General features: G+C 37.4%; 3 protein-coding genes across 3 annotated transcripts in view; 1 reads left to right on the forward strand and 2 right to left on the reverse strand.

Annotated features, from left to right (window-relative positions):
- LOC6052507 (ankyrin-3) overlaps positions 1 to 5,438 on the reverse strand; it is a 31,487-nt gene extending 26,049 nt beyond the window's left edge. The window contains exon 1 of the mRNA XM_038259374.1: positions 4,958 to 5,438. The gene's annotated coding sequence lies outside the window, so the exon portion shown is untranslated. The remainder of the gene's footprint in view (positions 1 to 4,957) is intronic.
- A 104-nt stretch (positions 5,439 to 5,542) lies between these two features.
- LOC6052506 (eukaryotic translation initiation factor 3 subunit I) lies at positions 5,543 to 7,183 on the forward strand. The gene is made up of 3 exons (XM_001868726.2): positions 5,543 to 5,704; positions 5,865 to 6,091; positions 6,149 to 7,183. Exons 1-3 carry the CDS (start codon positions 5,702 to 5,704, stop codon positions 6,903 to 6,905), a joined length of 987 nt encoding a protein of 328 aa, XP_001868761.1. The 5' UTR covers positions 5,543 to 5,701; the 3' UTR covers positions 6,906 to 7,183.
- Positions 7,184 to 13,824: 6,641 nt separating this feature from the next.
- Positions 13,825 to 15,131, reverse strand: LOC6052209. Its single transcript, XM_001868473.2, has 2 exons — positions 15,033 to 15,131; positions 13,825 to 14,972 (listed from the first exon to the last, which is right to left on the reverse strand). The coding sequence occupies exon 2, from the start codon at positions 14,907 to 14,909 to the stop codon at positions 13,986 to 13,988; it is 924 nt and encodes a 307-aa protein (XP_001868508.2). The 5' UTR covers positions 14,910 to 14,972; positions 15,033 to 15,131; the 3' UTR covers positions 13,825 to 13,985.
- Positions 15,132 to 18,978: the final 3,847 nt, after the last annotated feature.

The raw sequence follows: 18,978 nt of genomic DNA on the forward strand, positions 1-18,978 counted from the left end.
GTTGTCAAAAAATTTATTATAATTTACGAACTTATTTTTTGTTCAATATTTGTTATAATTCAGGTTAGTTCCGATTTTTTATATTTTAAATTTATTTATTGAATTGCGTGCAATGCGTTGGCATTTTTTTGTTTAATTTATTTTTTGGTTCAAGATATTTATCAGATACCATGATGTTTTCGAAGCATTTGTATTGTGATTGGAAAGCTCACTATCAGTATTTAACAAAAATAATTATGTTTGTGAAGCATTATCAACTATTATATCAATCTTCTACTTGAAACGCAACATGATCATTTTGTATGTAAATGAAAACAAATCAAAGTATCGTGCTGAAAACATTTCAAGCTGACAAAAAATATCGAAAATAAGTTGCAAATTATTTTGAAATACAATTAAACCAGCGCTCTTATGCCTCGCACATGCAACTTTGCATTTACGAGTCATTGAATTTATTAGATAAACACTTAAAGTGTTGATCCTTAAATAATATGCCTTGAATTGGAGTGATTGATTTCATTTAATTTATTTTTCAAATATTAGAATTTTCTCATGATTTGTATGTTTAAAGTGTGTACTGGGCTGGATCACACAATGTCCATGTACGTCTTCTCAAATAAATTCAAAAAAGCTTTAAAAATAGTTACTTTGAGATTGTTTATTTCAAAACCAGGGAATCTTTGATAGTTACTGCACACCTATTTCTCATTACTAAATGCAGTTAAATTTACTGAAATCTGCACTACTGAAATTTTCAGTAAATGAAAACTTGCTGAAAAAAAACAATTGAAAATTAGTGTAGCTAGCTAATTATTTTTAAAAAAAATTAGTGTAAATTTAAAGTAGTTAAATAAAATGTTCCAGTTTTCCAAACAACAAAATTCAAATTTACTCAGAAAGTTGTTGTGCTGAAAATGCGTTTTTTTTCAACATTTAAAATACAGATTAGGTGTCGGAGTCGGAGTCGGAGTCGGAGTCAACAATTTGTGGAAAGCCGGAGCCGGAGTCAGAGTCGGCTTAACTCAGAAAGCCGGAGTCGGAGTCGGAGTCGCTTGCAATATGACCCGACTCCGCAGCCCTGGTTCTACTGGCACTACTTATCAATATCTAGAACTTTGCCGAAGACACCAAATCAATCAAAAGATTCCTTAAAAAGTTTCAGATTTTCGAATATTTACACATTTTTTTACCGAGTTCGTTAAAGTTTACCGAATTTTCAACTGATGAACAGTTCGGTAAACTGAAAATAACTAAATTCGGTAAAAAATTACCGAAATTTGGTAAAATTTTGTTCATGTTGACAGATAGTTTTAGATCGTTAAACTTTACCGATTTTTCAACTCAAAATCAAATTCGGTAAAAAATTCTAAGCGTGTACGTACCATTTTGTATGAACAGCTGCCAAAATGGTATGGAGACTTTTATGGGTGAACCAATGACACAAAATTACTTGTTTGGTCATGACAAGGCCACCACAAAGTTTGAGCCAAATAAAAAAATATACGTAAAATCCATTTTCGGGTTTAGTGGACTCAAAAGCGACAAAACCTATGAAAATTAAATTGAACAAAAAAACTAAAAACTAGAATCCTAGCGAAATATGTCGATTCAGTTCTCAATATGTAAAGAATTCGGTATATTTTACAGAATTTTCAACTGCTGAAAAGTTTGGTAAACTCAAAATTACCGAATTTCGGTAAAAAAAAAGTTCATTAGGGCATCTGCAGCGCTGGGGTGCAAATCAAATTTTCACTCGGCTCATGAATACCGAGATCAAATTTGCCACCTTGAAAAAAATCCGTCTTCCCCACCGCTAGGGTTTTTTGCTCTCGTTTACCTTCAAAATCAATAATTATGCGTTGATTCATTCCTAGAAATGTTAAAAGTTTATAAAACTTTTAAATCTTATTAAAAATGTCAGAGAATCTATTTTTCGATTTTTTTTCGGTTTTTTATCTGTTTTAATTTGTTTTTTTTTTCGCTCTTATTTTAAAAAATATCGTTTATTTTTTTTTATTAATTGATTTTAGTATTTTTTGCCTTCCTCACCTCACTGAGGCAAGGCTATAAAATCACTCGAAAAATGAACTTCTTAAATACGACTCCTGGATATACCTTCACGTATACCTATCGACTCAGAATCAAATTCTGAACAAATGTCTGTGGGGATGTGTGTAGACATGATTTTTTTCCACACGATTATCTCAGAACTGGCTGTACCGATTTTGGCCGGATCCGCCTTATTCTGTTCGTTTTGGGGTCCCCTAAGACCCTATTAAATTTTATTCTGTTTAGTGAAGTATTCTTTAAGTTATGCCAAGAAAAAGTTTTTTTGTAGCTACAAAAAAGGGTGATTTTTGCATAACCTCAAAGGCCGGGTCTTTTTGCTTTTTTGACTTTTTGACCACACGGGGGATTGGCAACCACACCCCCTTGCATGCGTATCGCCCGGTTGCCACATCGCTTAAGCAGTGTCTGCGTCTCTTCTGGAAAAAATCTGTATTAATTATGTTGCTGCATCATTTTGTCTCGACAAAGATTTACACGAACTTTTTACTGAAATATATAACTCATGAGATTTTTCACCTTTATTTTGAAGAGTTGGTAGAAAAAGAATTGAAAATTGCTGTTCAAGTAAAATCAATAATAAAAAAAACAAATGAAAAAAAAATAAAAAAATTAAAAAAAACTCTTAAATTAATTTGTAAATACCACCTAAAATACAACATGAATGCGAGGAAGGCACCAACCACCTTAAGGTGGATTAAGTAACGTTTTTTATTAGGCCCTGTAAACAAATGCAAACATTGAGTATGTCCCTCTCACAACTCCATCGGATTAAGCGGGATACACTAAATGTTTACATTTGATTATAGGACGTTACCAAAAATGCCTAGATATTATTATGTAAATTTAAATTTTCATGTTTTAATTTTTTAATATATTTTTTTTTGGTTTGAATTTTATTCTAGATTTTATTTTTAAATTTTTTATTTTCTTTTAAGTTATCAAAATTTTTAAATTTTTAACTTTTTTAGATTTTTCGATCTTTTTAATTTTTAAATTCTTCATGATTTTAAATTTATTTTAAATGATTTTTTTTAATTAAAATTTTTACATTTTAAAATTTTTTAATTACTTTTTTATTTTTATATTTTGATATTTTTATTTTTTTTAAATTTTCTGTTTTTTTTGTGCTTGATTCGATTTTTCCTAGCTTGATTCGATTTCCCGTGCATAATTCCATTTGATGCGGTAGCAAACAGGCTGAAAACCGTAGTAAAGTGAAATCCCGAAGAACAGAGAGCAAATTTGCTACCGCGACAGGTACTGCGGTGGGGTTGACGTCGGGGGCAAATTTGATTTGCTTCGATGTTTGCCACTAGCGCTGGAGATGCACTTATTGTTTATCGTAAATCAAAATTCGGTAAAATTTTGTTCATTTTGACAGAAGGTTTACCGATCTAAAATTTTCAAATACCGAATTCGGTAAAAATGTTTAAGTTACATTTCAAACATTTGAAATTACATTTTCAATCAATTAAATATATTTTTATAATTAACCCTCTTCAACCTAACCCAGACTTTAGACGGGCTTCGAACTAAAAAATCGCAAAAAAAAAAAATTCCAACCGATTTTTGATCTTTAAAAAGCATTGTAAAGAAGAACTCTTAAAATTTTAGAAAATTTCAGGGTTGGAAGTTTAACATGTTTTATGTCACTTTGTCAATGTTTTTAAAAATGCCATTTTTTTAAGGGTCAAATTTGGTTGTGTTTTTTTACCAACATTTCCTATATTTTCAGTAAAATGAAGTATACAGTAATTTTTGTAGTGTCCCAGACTATGCCTCTACGTATTTTTTGCAATTTAAATGAAGACATCTTCATTCTATAACAGAAAATGTGAAACATGCAAAAAATTGAAATAGTGACTATGAAAATGTGAAAAAAAAATAGATAGGTAAAATGTTATTATATCAGGTGGTAGAATAGGCCAAATACTACCAAAAACAAGCATAAACTAAACAAGATAAATGCAAATTAAAATATTAAAAATAAAACAAGAAAAACATAAAACAATAGAAGTTAATGTTTTTGTAGAACAAAAGTTGTTCAAAATGACCTCCTGAACAAGGGAAAAAAAAAAATTTTTCGAACAAAAATTTGAGCAGTAAAGGGTTAAAAATAGACACATTTTAACCCTTTTTTTGTGAACCATTGTTGATTTGCTCGTTTTGAGTGGTTTGATCGAAGTTTGAGGTAAAATTTACATAGTTTTAGTTGAATATTACCTTCTAACAAACGAAAACGCTAAACAAACTTTAAACTATAATATAAACTCAATTTGAAAATTCAGCAACAAGGTTTCTCTTGCGCATATGTACACTAAAAACATTATTTGATCATGAAAAAAGGTTATCGATTCCAAATCGAATTTCCTCAAAAGGAGAATTATAATCCATTTTACAATTTGTGGTTCTGAGTTTGAACATGAAGGATGTCTACAAAATTAAAGCTTGATAAGAAAAAGTTTATTTAAACAATGCAATTTTCTGGTTGAATGACACAAACTTAAATTTGACAAAAAAAAAAAGATTTTCAACTGGCAAATTACACTCAACTGCAAAATGAACAAAAAATCTGTTTCTCAATCAACAAAGCTGACCAAACACCAAAGGCTAGGCCAGGTCAATAATTATGCAATTCCAAATACCCTCTCAAGAGAAAGCTTGTTTCTTTTACCATCGCGTGTCGCATTATCCTTTTCCTTCTGTTTCTTTTTTGTTATGGTTAATTTAAATACATTACATTATTGTTTTGTATTCTCGTTTGTGTTTCTTCTACCTTAATGTCTTTCGATGTTCCAATAACCAGAACCATCACAATGCAAAAGTAGTCCCAATGGACAAAAAGAAAAACAACATAAAAACAAAAAAAAACTGGTTCTCAACCTACTTTTCGGATCCTTCCAGGTGCGAAGCCCCGCTCCGGTGACCTCGGCAGTTGTGGGCCTTCCTTCCTCCACCTGAACTCCCAATCGATTTCGGACTCTTCACAACACCTGCCGTGTCATTAACCGTGTCCTGTCTTCGCCAGATGTTTTCCTTTTCGGCCCAGCTGCACTCGTCGGGTCCAGCCAAGTGGCCCCCACGGATTCCAACACCACGGGCACACAAACAGAAACACACACGCACACACACACACACACACGAAAAATCGATAGCCCCGTCCAAGAAACCAGCTGCGAGTTGGTGGTCGACGCGACGCTAGCGGAACTCCGCGATTGTTCCGGATCTCGCGAACCGACCCCTACTGGGTGACGACGCGCACGAGTTTTTGAATTTGTGCAAAAATATTCGCAACTCTTTTGGATCTCCTTTGTGCAGCTGAAAGCACAACCAGTTTTTTTTTTGAGTTTCCAGTTTATTTTTCTGTTTTGACAGCAGCTGCACGAAGAAGCAAACTTGCTCGATTTTGAGTGTGGTGTTACTTAACTTTTGCTGCGTGGGCTACAAAAATGAACTCGCACTTCGACCTGTCAAGTTCGACCTCAAATGACGTGCGCCGCTTTTTCGGTTCGCAAACTCGCTGACGTTTCGTGCCTCTTCGTTGCAAACATTTGCTGGTCTCTCGACACGGGCAGGTTTTCCCGTCGTTTTAGGTGAAATCTTGCTCCAAAACCCACGTCCGGACGCCAACATGGTACGTATTCGGTGCGGGAAGGTTCGAGTGCTGTCGGGAGTGATGAAATTTGTTGGAAGAGAGATGTTTGAGGGGTGTAAATCGGGTTCAATGTTTTATCGTCGAACCTAACCTCAAACTTTGCGTCGGAACATTAATTGACCCTTTTTTTCCACCGTAGAAACCGCTGATGCTCCAGGGGCACGAGCGTGCCATCACGCAGATCAAGTACAACCGGGAGGGCGATCTGATCTTCTCGACGGCCAAGGACCACAAGCCGTCGGTGTGGTTCTCGCTGAACGGCGAACGTCTCGGCACGTACAATGGCCACCAGGGTGCCGTCTGGTGCGTGGACGTCGACTGGACCACGACGCGGCTCATCACCGGCGCCGGTGACATGTCCACCAAGTGAGTGTTGAACCCCTAGCGTTGTTGGAAGTGACTGATGTTGTTGTTTCTTTGTAGGCTGTGGGACGTCGAGACGGGTTCCGTGCTGGGGACGATTCCGTGCAACTCGGCGGCGCGTACGGCCAACTTTAGCTTCTCCGGCAACCAGGCCTCGTACTCGACGGACAAGGCTATGGGTCACAACAGCGAGCTGTTCATCATCGACGTCCGGAACGTGGACTCGAGCATCAGCAGCCAGAGCCCGGTGCTGAAGCTGACCATGAACCAGTCGATCCAGACCAAGATCACGTCGATGCTGTGGGGCGCCCTGGACGAAACCGTCATCACCGGGCACGAGAACGGCTCGATCCGCATCTGGGATCTGCGCACGGCCAAGGAGCTCAACTCGGTCAACGACCACACCGGCGTCATCAACGACATGCAGCTGTCCGCCGACGGAACGATGCTGGTGTCCGCCTCCAAGGACACCACCGCCAAGCTCTTCGACTCCGAGTCCCTGATGTGCTTGAAGACGTACAAGACGGAGCGACCGGTCAACTCGGCCGCCATCAGCCCCATCCACGAGCACGTCGTCCTCGGCGGAGGTCAGGAAGCGATGGAGGTCACCACGACCTCGACCAAGTCCGGCAAGTTCGACTCGCGCCTGTTCCACCTGGTGTACGAGGAGGAGTTTGCCCGCGTCAAGGGCCACTTCGGTCCGATCAACAGTTTGGCGTTCCACCCCGATGGCAAGAGTTACGCGACGGGCGGCGAGGACGGTTTCGTGCGAGTTCAGGTGTTTGATGCGTCGTACTACGAGTTTGTGTTCGAGTAAACGATCCCCCAACCCCTCCGCTTGGTAAAGTTCTGTGAACCAGAAGAAAAGAGACTTATTTGAAAAAAAGAACAGTGAGTGCGAGAGCAAGAGAGACAGTAGCCGGAAAGTGAGCGGTGGCTGGCCAACTAACGGGGGCCACTGCACAATTATAAATTAAAGAAAACAAAACATTCACGCGAGGACAAAGTTTGCTGCTGCAGATTGATTGGAGCATGTTCCGCGGCGGTATGGACCGGCATCTGAATAAACTTAGAATGTTGGTAACATACAGAAGAGTTATGCGCTGTTGGTTTGTTCCCGGACACGAAAGAAAGCCCAACTGTTTGGAAAAAAGTAGTCACAAAATATGTTGAGAAACTTGCTGAGAAATCTCTTCTCAAGTACGGACGTCAGATTTCAAACGTCTCAAAATCGCTTGAATCTATTCTGTCTATCAGTTTGAACACTCACCGCGAAGAACATAGCAAATCCTTTTGGCTTTAAACTCTTAGCACTGTTAACACGTGGTCTTCGAAGCAGCTTCGGGCAAAGTTATAAAAAGATGGCCAGCTAGCCTCGCAAAATCGCATTTTTTATTTCTCAAATCCTCTAATGCTGAAAGAAACTCATTTGGTGTTTCACTTGTTTCCAATGATGATTGCTACCATCGTCGTATGAGTTTGAGATGCTAAAAAATCCACTAAAGTGCGCTTACAAAGAACCTTTGAATTGCTCGGCGCTCAATTCTAACCATTATTTTTGGCAACCGACATTCTCACAACAGAGTCACCTAAAACACAACCTTTCAGACTTGGTATACAGAATCTTCAAATTTTTACAAAATATCGTAAACAAGTACCGAGGTGAGGATGCACAACCGTTCGTCAAGGTTGCTACATTAACGGTAACCGAATGTCAATTCATTGATCATCGACTACTGAGATTGAAACGCTAACACCACACTGAGGTTTGCACTGAGGTGACATAAAAGCATTGGTTGCCTTTGATACCAAATTTTCATGCAAAAGATGAAAGTTGCCAATGAATCGCTTAGTTTGGCAGGATGAGGATTCGGGAAATGTAATTCCATCAAATGAGACTAATTAAACAAAATGTTTCGCAAAATTGGTGATGGAACCGCATTTAACAAGCTGTAATCTAAATATGAGGTGCTCGATGGAATTGTAGGCTGTTTAATCAGGGTGACCACTAAAATTCCATTTTCAAAATCCCCCGACTTTTTTCCAGACTTTTTCAGAATGCTCAAATAATGAAGTTTCTTATTTAAAGAACAAAAAACTTTCTAAATCTTTTCATAGCATAGCATAGCATTGGTGTCTACCCGTAGCTGCTACTTCGTTATTGACCAGGACCCCCAAAAATTGCTCCGTGGACCACAGATGAAAAGTAGGAACCAATCATCACCCCTTCGCAATTTTCAAAGATCCCTATCATGCTGATCAATACCGACGCCGGCCACGACCAGTGGTAAGACACGGGGAAGTGGATGGGAATGTTAGTCCGATACTTGAGTGATGGGACCGCCAAATCGACTGCGTCTCCGACAAAGTATCACATGAGTTTTGAGGGGTTAGTAAGATGGGTATGAGGTCAGGATTCACTGTGGTAGGTGATGCGACCATGCATGAGCAATTTGTTTATCTTTTGAAATTTTAAAAATCTTAGGCAGCCGGCTGCGGAAAGATACACAATCATTGATTTAGAAATAGTTTTAATTCGAACGCGGCGCCAAATTATCATTCATTCCCCCGTCGGCGTGCCTTCCGAGCAACGACGCTGTGAGAAGGGCTCCTCCTTTTACTATTCAAGCAATATATTAAATTGTATTTCCTGTGGTTTCCAAATGAATTATATCAAAACTTTATAGTGAGGTTTGCAATGATTTCATCGTGTTGCAGGATTTTAAGACGAAATGATCCGAAAATAGTAATCTACGAGACCGACAGAATTGCGAAAAATAGTAACTGAAAGTTTTCGTTTCGAGCAGTTATTAACAAAGTGACACTATCACGAATGGTACATTTTTACGAATGGTGCATTTTTAAGCCGAAGTCGTTATAGGTAGTTATATCTTTTACGTTATATTTATAATTCTCGGAAAAATAAGATCAGAGTAAGAGGAGAACGAATCCGTAAAAACGACGCATGAACTCGAGTTAGACATTCTCGTTTAACGACCGGTATATTATTTTTTACGCGACTTGAAAGAAGGCAAGAAGAAAAAGAAGAGGGAAAGTGAGGAAAAATATGTAAAATATAAGATACATACTAGGATAAATTAAAGTATGAATAAGTTATAATAAATTGATGCATTAAAATAAATTGGTCAATAAAAAAATTATAATAAAATGAAATCCATTCATGCTTCCATCCATACATGAGCCAAATGATAGAGTTCACCAATTGTGGAAACTCACAAATGACTCTTCACAAAACCATTCATGCACCCACATCACTCGACTCACACATACATGCACACAAGCAAACTCACCCAGGGTTCCCAGTGTCGCATAATACACGCTGACCTCTCCAGTTATAAGACACTCACCAAGGTATGCTTTTCCGTCTAAAACACCAACGTTTGCACGAGCTTACCGTTATCGCCCGTTAATAACACCACACCAAAGCTCCCGAATGCTTTGAGATTGACTTCCTCTGCTGCACTATCAAAAAACTTTCTAAATCTTTTCATCATCTAAACTTCATCATCATTTCAAATCAAAGAACGATTAAAACAAAAATTGCTGTTATTATTCTTTCACAGAATTTTGAAAAATGTCAAGGAATTCATTAAAAAAAAGTTTTTTGCCAGTGCCCTTTTTATTTTTTTTATTTTTGATATTGAATTTTTTTATCAATGTTAATTTATCTAGTGGTCAGTATTAAATTGTTTTTTTTTTGTAAATGAAAATTCAGTTTGATATGATTTTTTGTTTTCCTACTTATTTAACACTTTTTTCAATTTTGGATTTTATTCGATATTTAAGTTTTCCAAAACCTGAAAATCACGCAATCTGTTTTCAAATATTCAATCTATGTGATAACATTAAATAGAATCATAACTCTAAGCTGGCCATAAACTTTGCCTATAGTTTCATAAACAAAAATTAATAGAGATCATTTGATTCATAAAAAAATATTATGAAAATCTGTGTCCAGGGTTGGTAAAATATCAAAATATCAACTCTCTGCAACTACAATTATCCCGCCTGAACATTCATGCCTCAAATACAACTGCTCTTCTCTCTTTATTGAAACTCTCAGCGCCGAAAATAGCCGAACACGTTTTCGTGTTTACACGCTCGCGATTGGCATTTTCCTTTTCTCTCTCATTCCCGCTTTGACTATCATCCAACCGCAACAACGTTTAACCACAAAGTAAAAGTAAATCTTTCCCAGTTCCTGAGGGGAACACCCTTGAAGAGTATCGGGGCCGGCATTTACAAAGCGGATTCAGTGGCAGTTTCATTCTCAACTTAATGTTAACATGTTAAGGTTAATGTTAACATTCCATAGGTCGCCTCCCTAAGGTGTCGTGATAAGGTCCAGTTTGTGACGATACACTACCTTCCCTTTACTAAGCAATCGATTCCAGAAGGGAAAAGATCACCAGTTGTGTTGGTCCGAGCCGGGATTTGAACCCCGATCTACCGCTTACGAGGCGGAAGCGTTACCACTGGGCTACGTGGCTCGGTTAACCACAAAAGCCGCCACAAAACCAATTTCGCAAGCGCAGTTTAACGGGACGTCATGCGTGGTCGACTCCTAATCGCCATCTCGCGTTTGCAGTTTTCGGAGAGATTGAGAGACTCAGCGGTGAGAGCGCATAGTCGAGGAAAAGGGGAGGAGTGATAGAGAGAGAATGACATCGCTGGGAATCACGAGACACAAGAAGTGATCTCACAAGCTATAGAGAGGCCGCTATACTCTCGGATGTTTTTGGTGCAGAAATAATCCATTGATAGCTTTTCTATCACTCATTTATAACACTGTCTGTGTCAAAGCCATCCAAAACCCATTAGGATTTTGAATGTCTTAAACAGCTTTTCCATACTCAAATATATTGAAATAGTAAAAAGAACCTAAAATTTAAAGTTAATTGCCAAAGCAGAATTGAGTGAATTCAATTTGGAACTTGTACAAAATATTACAAAATTATTCGAGAGTTGAAAAATAATTTTCAAACAGGTATGCTTAGAATTCCCGACTACAGAGTTGTTACGGGAGAGTCGAAAAAAATCCGCGCCGACCTAAAACCCGAAACCGCGCGAAATCCACGCCATATAAGACATTTAAGAAATTTTATTTTTAAATGAAGAAAAACTAGTTCAGAAAGTATTTGATAAAAAATCAAACTCGTTTTATGTTTAAAGCGAGGTTTAAAGGCTCAAAAATAGAAGATACAATATTTAAAAATCTAAAAAAATAGCTTCAAAAATATAAGCTCAAAAATAAATCAAAATCACTTGACTATGATAAATTTGAAATTTCGAAAGTCTAAAAATTCAAAATCTAAGAATTTGTATACAGTTTGTATTCCAAAATCCTCGCTAAAATTTAACTCCGAAAGAAATTTCATTTCCGATATTTAAAATATTTTCTTCTCATAATTTCAAAATTTCTAACATAAAATATTACTTTAAAAAATTTGGCATACAAGAATTAAAAATTTTAAGAATTTAAAAATTTAAGCATTTAAGAATAAATTCGAAGCGAATTGAAAAAAAAAGTTAAGAATTTAAGAACTTGAGAATTTAAGAATTTAAAAATTTAAGAATTTGAGAATTTAATAATTTAAGAATTTCAGAAAATAAGAATTTTAGAATTTAAGAATTCTAATATTATTTGAGATTTGAGTTTTTTTTGTTTTCTAAATTGATCTGAATTTGATATTTTTTGGTTTTCAATTTTGATTTTTTTTAATCTTTAAATTTTAGATTCCCCAAATTATTGGTGTTTTGAATTTCAGATTTTTAAAAAAATTTCAGATGTTCAGATTTTTTCAATTACAATTTTAGAAAATTTGAAAAAAATTTAATATGAATTTTGATTTTTGTTGTTTGAAAAAAACTATTAAAACAAAAAAAAATTAGATTTTTTTAACTTCTGAAGCTTTGAATTTGGAATGTTTTGATCTTTTTATTTTCGCCAAGAATGTTTAAATTTAGAAAAAAAAAAATATTTCTACGGATTAAATCCCATTTAAAATTCGAAAGTGAAGGCCAGCTTCTGTCACGTCCAATCAAGGTCATATTTGGCGCCCACCAGAACAAGCCCCAATAATCGTTTTTGTTACACATTCCAATGTCGGGAAAAGTTTGTAATATTTGATTTACACTCGGATTTACAATATTAAGAATTGAATTAATCCAGTATAATATTAAAAATAAATAAGGTTAAAAATCATTACCCAAAACTCAGATGAAATTAAATATTCAGAGCCGGAGATGTTTAGAAATGACAAGAAACATATAACAAATAATTTCTACATAATCTTCATCTTCATTTTTCGACGGTTCGTACTAAGAAAATACAATCAATCATTTTCACAAGAAAATTAAATTGCAAAAGAAAAATTTTTATGTCTGGTACTTGGTCTGGTAAATAGAGCCATTGCTTTTCCCCCCTCGACGCCACAATGAACTTGACCGAGGAACCACTTTTCAAGTACGGACGTCGATGTTATAGATTCGTAGAGACTTTTTATGTTTAAGTGTCTCAGAATATCTAATAATTTTTGGCGAAATATACTACTGAAGCTCTCATTTCAAACTGCGGATCAATTTGCCTTAGGATTTACGAAATTTTGTCTTCGAAGAAAATCCAGAATTTGCGTAATTTCAAACATTCTTTGCAATACCGTTGCAAATTGCTTTGAATCTGCTAAGCGCCTTGCTCTATCGGGTTGAAAAAAGGGCAGTATGTTGGCAGAAATAACACCAGCTGGCCACAGCAAAGCTTTCGAAAAAAAAACACGTGAAGCGTGCACGCGCTTTTAAAAATTCCATCATTGACACTTCCTGAAATCTGAATTCTATCAGATAAGTCAGTGCGATGCACCATCGTGTGGTTTCGGTGTCCAAAAAAACATGTATTTGCAACAAAGAGTCTATGTAGCCATCCAATAGTGTTGGGCCAAATATACTGAACATCTCGTATCAAAATGCGGATCACTTAGCCTTACGGTTTACGATACTCTGTCGTTAAAGAAAGCTTAGATTTTGCTTCACTGCTTAGAACATTTCACGTTGTACAGTTGCAGATTGCTTTGAATTAGCCAAACACTAGCTCTAGTGGATTATAGAACGGGCAGTAAGGTGGCAGAAATGACAGCATCAATTGAAGTAAACGCAGGATGGTTACCATGTTGAACAAATATCTCCGTCTGGGATTCATACGACGTCAACATCCACGGAACTTCAGGCTCGTGGACGCTCATATAGGAATTCCGCCGTTAACATCGTGTTCTAGGAAACTGAATTCTATCTGATCAATCAGTATTTATGGTGTACCGTTGGTTGGTTCGCGATTTACTTTCAACGGTTATACATTTTCCTTTCCTAGAAATTATCCTTATTCTCTGACGAGCGTATGCGACTGATTGTGTCACCGGGAAATCCTTATATTGCACCTTTATTGTGTTTTTGGTTCTGAAATATAAAAAGACGATTAATTATTATTTTTTGAAGACTTGTTTTATAAGGATAAGTTGTAATAAAAATGCAATTTTTGATTTTTGCGTCAAAATTTATTTCCAAAAAACAGCAACATCTTTTGTAGATGTTAATTTTTACTTTGTATATAAAAATGCGAGTTTGAAATACAATACGTCGTTAATAATACTCTCGTACCTTCGAGAAGCTGCGTATAAAAATAAGGCATTTTTTTATTTATGTTATTGAGATGCTGAAATTCGTAATATATTAGAGATTTGTGTTATATTTTTATAATACCATATATAAAAGCAATACCAAAAAGGTTCTTAAAAACGAACCATTCAATCGAAAAAAATACCACACCAAAAAATGTTGGGTAACATACAAATATAAAAAAAATACTCAAAAAGCAATAATACTCTCAATCGTAGTGGATCCGGTTCCAGCGCTCCTGATTGTGCAGCCGGGAATCGTCCTCGCCGTTCGCCTCGCTATCGTCCAAAAAGTTGTTCGGCGTGCTCGTCACAATTTTGCAGTGATACTTTTTGTTAAACTTCGACAGCACGTACTTCCGCAGACCAAACTTGGGCTTCAGCGCCTTCAACGTGAGGAATCGCTTCCGGTTCCGTTTGGGCTTCTTGACCGATGAAATCCCAGCCTCCTGCTGGGCCGGCGAATCCGGCGAGTCGTCAAACTGCAGCTCGCGGCGTGCCGTCGACCTCCTCGAGCCATCCGCCGCCGCCGGTCTCGCCATGGTGAACTCAAAGTCGCAGCTGACCCACGACTCGGACGCGGTCCGCTTCGAGGCGGAAATCCGGTTCGCGTTCTTGAGCGCCGATTTGTACAGCGGCGAGGACTTACGCCGGTGGCTGCGCTTCTTCCGGCCCGACGTCGAGCCCGTGTTGAGCTCCTCGAACAGGTCGCTCAGGCCGGGCGAGCAGGGGATACATTTGATGCTGGGTTCCGCCGCGAACCGCTTCCGGAGGCTGTTTTCCTTCTCGATCGTTTGCCACTTGATCAAACAGTCCCGGCTGTGGCTGTTGACGATGTGCTTCGGCAGGGCCGAAATGTAGTAGAACAGAGCGCCGCAGTACGGGCAGATGTTACTCTTGCAGAACCGGATGCTGTTGTCCGGGGAGAGGACAATTTTCGACAGATCCTCTTCGTGCTGTTTTAGCAAGTGGTGGCGCAGGGTGAACTCGAACAGGTACTCGTCGGCGCAAAACGGACAGTGGAAGTACTTGGACGTGGACAGCAGGATCTTGACGATGTTTCGAACCAGGGCGTTGAGGTCGGGCTTTTTGTCGGTGGTGCCACTGGTGCTGCTCCCGTTAGCTGACTCCATTTTTTTGCTGGTTTAACCTCAAACGGATACTTTCATTTTTGGCAAATTTCGGGATTATTGCGGCTGAAATTGATTGCATTTAAAACAATAAGCTACTTAAGATTGCAATGACCGGTAATATACCTTTATAACATAGCGATTTAAATGATTTTACCAAAGAAATCTGGTAAAAATTGAGATTCCACTTTCGACCGAGATGTTTACGTTTCACCTTTCACAAAATGCAACCGCGAATTCATTTCCCTCTGTCAGTTGAGATGAACTCTCTGCAGGGGTGGGGAAAATTTGGTGAGAAATTTTTGTTTTTTGCTGCATGGGCTTGCTTTTGAGAAAGTTTAAAATCACTCAGTTTTCGTCAAAACCGAACCTACTCAGAAATGAGTAAAGGGGGCATCTGTCCAATTTGGGTGAATTTCACTCAGATCTGGGTGAATATCACTCAGTTTTCGTGGAATTGGGTACTAAAGCCCTATGTCAATTTTTATGTACAACGGTAAAAAACACGATTAAAAACCATTTCTGATCACTTTTTTTCATTTTAATGCAAAATTTTTTTTTGACAAGACAACATTTTTTCGATGGATCAACTATTGTCCCCTTGGAACGAGCTGTCAAGTAGAAGCTTTTCTGTCAAGAAGGACCGCGAGGTAAATTTTTCAAAATTGATTTAAAAATCCATTTTAAACTTTTTGTGGACGTACAAAGGGTCATTGAACTCAGAAAAATAAGCTTTATCGCTGTAAACAATAATATCAGCAATCTAAGCTTCATTTTAGGACCCAAATTGGGTGATATTGACTAAAATTTGACAGATGCCCCTTTACTCGAAAATTCAACCCAATTCACACAAAGAAAAATTACTCTAAATTTAAAAAGATCGTTCGTTGGATTAAAAGTTCGCGTTGGTGGATATTCGTAGGGTACGTTAACCATTAGTGGACCCCTTTCCTATAGTGGACCCTCTGAAACGTTTTTGATGAAAAATTCAATAAAATCACAATTTCAAGCGTGTTGTTGTCTACAAATCTTTTATTTGGCATGTTCAGCATCATTTAAAACAATGTTGACTGACATTGAATCGTACTTTTCACCAAAATAAGTGTTTTGAGTTCGACATCTGAAATCAGCCATGGCCACTAGCATTTTCACAACAAAACAGCATTTATATTTTATTATTGAATTAACTATCCAATCATTTTTGACTGATCATTTAACTTCAGCAAGTCGAAATAATGTAAGTTTAAGGAACTTTACTAAAATAAAGCGAAGAACTGCTCATTTTCGAGCAAAAATTAGGGGGGTCCAATATAGGACAACGAAAATCCAAACTTTTCCAAAAGTGGACCCCTGTTAATTAAACCTTTAAAAATGAAGAAAACTGTGTATTTAAGCAAAAGTTTCTCTTAAACATACAATAAATGCTTGTTGTTATCAACCTAAACGCATATTTTTTTCAATTATGAGTATAAGTATAAGTATATTTTCATGTTAAAAGTACCAAAAATGCTGAAGCCGTAAAAAATTATAATTAATCAAAACTATAGTTAATTGTACTTAACTGAAGCATCATAATTGCAGTTTGAAATAATATTTTATAATAATAAATCAATAACAAAACATTTTTTTAAATAAATATGCGTGGTTTTATCAGCAACTGTAAACAAATCTATTATATAGTTTCGGTCAACCATTTATGTAGTTAATATGAAAAAATGTGCATCAAAATTACTTTTTTAAATTATTTTTATGTTTACAGTGGATTTTGAAACGTTTTCTCTGATCTTTTTCGGAAATAAATGTGTTTAAATGTCTGTTAGGTTTTTTTGTTGTTTAAAGCCAAATTTGTTAACAAAACATATTTGTTTATGATGAAAAGTGAGCACAATCCATCTTTCATTCATTACATCTATCATTAGACCTACACCATGCATCAAAACATCCAAAATCGTTTAAATTTGGTATAAAAATAACAGTTTGCCTATAGTGGACCCGGGTCCACAATCGGATTATGGACCCGGGTCCACTATAGGAAAAGGGGGTCCACAACAGGCAAACAAAACTTTTTTTTTCAAATGGCTATTTTTCTGCTCAAAAACGAATAACTGATGAAACAAATAGTCAAAATTGTTCAAAAGACTTCAGATTTCATTGTTTTGTACAGAGGGTTATGAAAAAGTGCTTAAAATATTAAAAATTTGTAAAAAATGTGTTTCGGCTCTACTAGGGGGTCCACTAATGGTTAAAATACCCTAGAACCCCGTCACGAAATATTCTAGCAGAGCTGGTTCTGTTAGAATCCTGCTAGAACGGTGGAACATTTCTGCTAGAATGCTCTAAGAATATCCAGCTCTCTAAGAATTCTGCTAGAATCCTGCTAGAACGTCGTGACTGGGAAAGTTCAAACTTTTCAATTTTAAAGTTGGAAAGTTTTTGATACTACCATGCATTTATGGAACAAAATCGTTGTATTGGTAAATGTATTTTACTTTTAATTGGAAAAGAAACCTTTTATGGCAAGAAAACAAAACATTTAGCACTACAGGGATAATTTCAGAAAAATGTGCTTGGTTTTTTACATTTATTTGAAAAATTTTTAACACTTTTTTGTATTTAACGCTTCTCCACTAGCTTCTGCTTCATACGGTACGCCACCGGTCACTTCCGAATACCCCGGGCTGGACGGTTCCGGATGGACGCACGACAGCAGTGTAACACGATGGTCACGTTTCCGGCCTCAGTCAGGACAGTCTTGGAGGAGTTGGCCATTGATTCGGGAAGGGTGGTCGACGTTTCCCGGCTGGAAAGTAAAGTGCCTGAACGGGGAGTTCCCGATCCTGGAAGCGCATCCGGAACATGGAGTTGACGAGGCCCTCGGAACGGAGTTCGATTTTGAGCACGGTAATCCTACTTCGAGAATGACACAGATTTTTTTTTGGCTCACTGTCGAAATTTATTCGGCTGAAGCTGCGCCGTCACGACATGGGTGTTTGTGGGCGGGAAGTTGCTAAAAGAGAAGGAAAGTAAGTGAAGTTGGCTAGCCACTGCACACATTCTCAATACTCACCGGTGCTGTAAACCGCCGGCTCCGAGTGCAACATCTGCGCTGACCACCTCCGATTATGTAGCTTTTCGTCGTCCTCCTCTTCGTCGGAGGCCCATCGTAAAAATTAACTATCCCGTACTTGTCCAAAACCCAGACGTTAATCTTCTTCAACACAAACTCGTTGTTCATGCAACGCTTCGGCAGAGACATCTCTTCGATAATCTAGCCCAAGTCCTCGCGGGAATTGACCTTCGGGTCCTGGCTGCTGCCGCGGTCGGCTTTGCTTTGCGTCCTAGACTCACCAGCACCACCGGACCCACCAAAGTGTTTGTTTACATTTGCGACTTAGGCGTACACGGTTACACGATAACGTCAAAATGAAAGAAATTTTACAGTCGAATTAAAAGTAAAAACTTTTAAATCAGTGAGCAATGAGATTTTCAAAAACTGTAGCAGAAAAAGTTTTCATTTTCAAAACAAGAAAAAAACTTTTAATGTAGCAAATTTTAACAACTTTTTAATTCAAAAGTAAGTTACTTTTGTCATTACCGTAATATTTTTTTGTGTGTTGTTATCCAACGAACGGGGTCACTTTTTAGTTTGACACCATACGCGGAGCTTGCATTCAGAATGAGAGTTGATGAATTTACAAAGCCATAACTTCGGTAGTGTCAGATACTGTGAAGGCAGACAAAAATCAAAATACGAGCGAAACCTGTAAAAACCTGTAGAGTTATTTACGTGCGCATGTATTGCGCGTACGTACACGAAAAAGATTGAGGTTAAATTTTGTCCGGCCAGCAAAATCAAATAGTGCGCTATTGCGCCGCAGGCTGATGTACACGCTTACGACAAACCACTAAATTTTTGTACGGCGCAACAGAAGAGAGGCGCACTTCGGTTTGTGTGGTGCGCGGATAATAAGACGTCGCAAAATTTCTAGGGAGGATCAAAATGTTTTAGGGAGAGCACAATGTGGTCATCATTTCACAAAACACAAAGTAAAATCAAGAGTAAAACTCACCA

This window comes from Culex quinquefasciatus, chromosome 3 (genome assembly GCF_015732765.1).
Source record: "Culex quinquefasciatus strain JHB chromosome 3, VPISU_Cqui_1.0_pri_paternal, whole genome shotgun sequence".
In the NCBI taxonomy this organism is placed as follows: Eukaryota; Metazoa; Arthropoda; class Insecta; order Diptera; family Culicidae; genus Culex; species Culex quinquefasciatus.

Coding starts and splice junctions, on each gene's coding strand:
- LOC6052506 (XM_001868726.2), top strand. Junction 6,092..6,148: donor GCCGGTGACATGTCCACCAA/GTGAGTGTTGAA, acceptor GTTTCTTTGTAG/GCTGTGGGACGTCGAGACGG.
- LOC6052209 (XM_001868473.2), bottom strand. CDS start 14,909: ATGGAGTCAGCTAACGGGAGCAGCACCAGTGGCACCACCGACAAAAAG.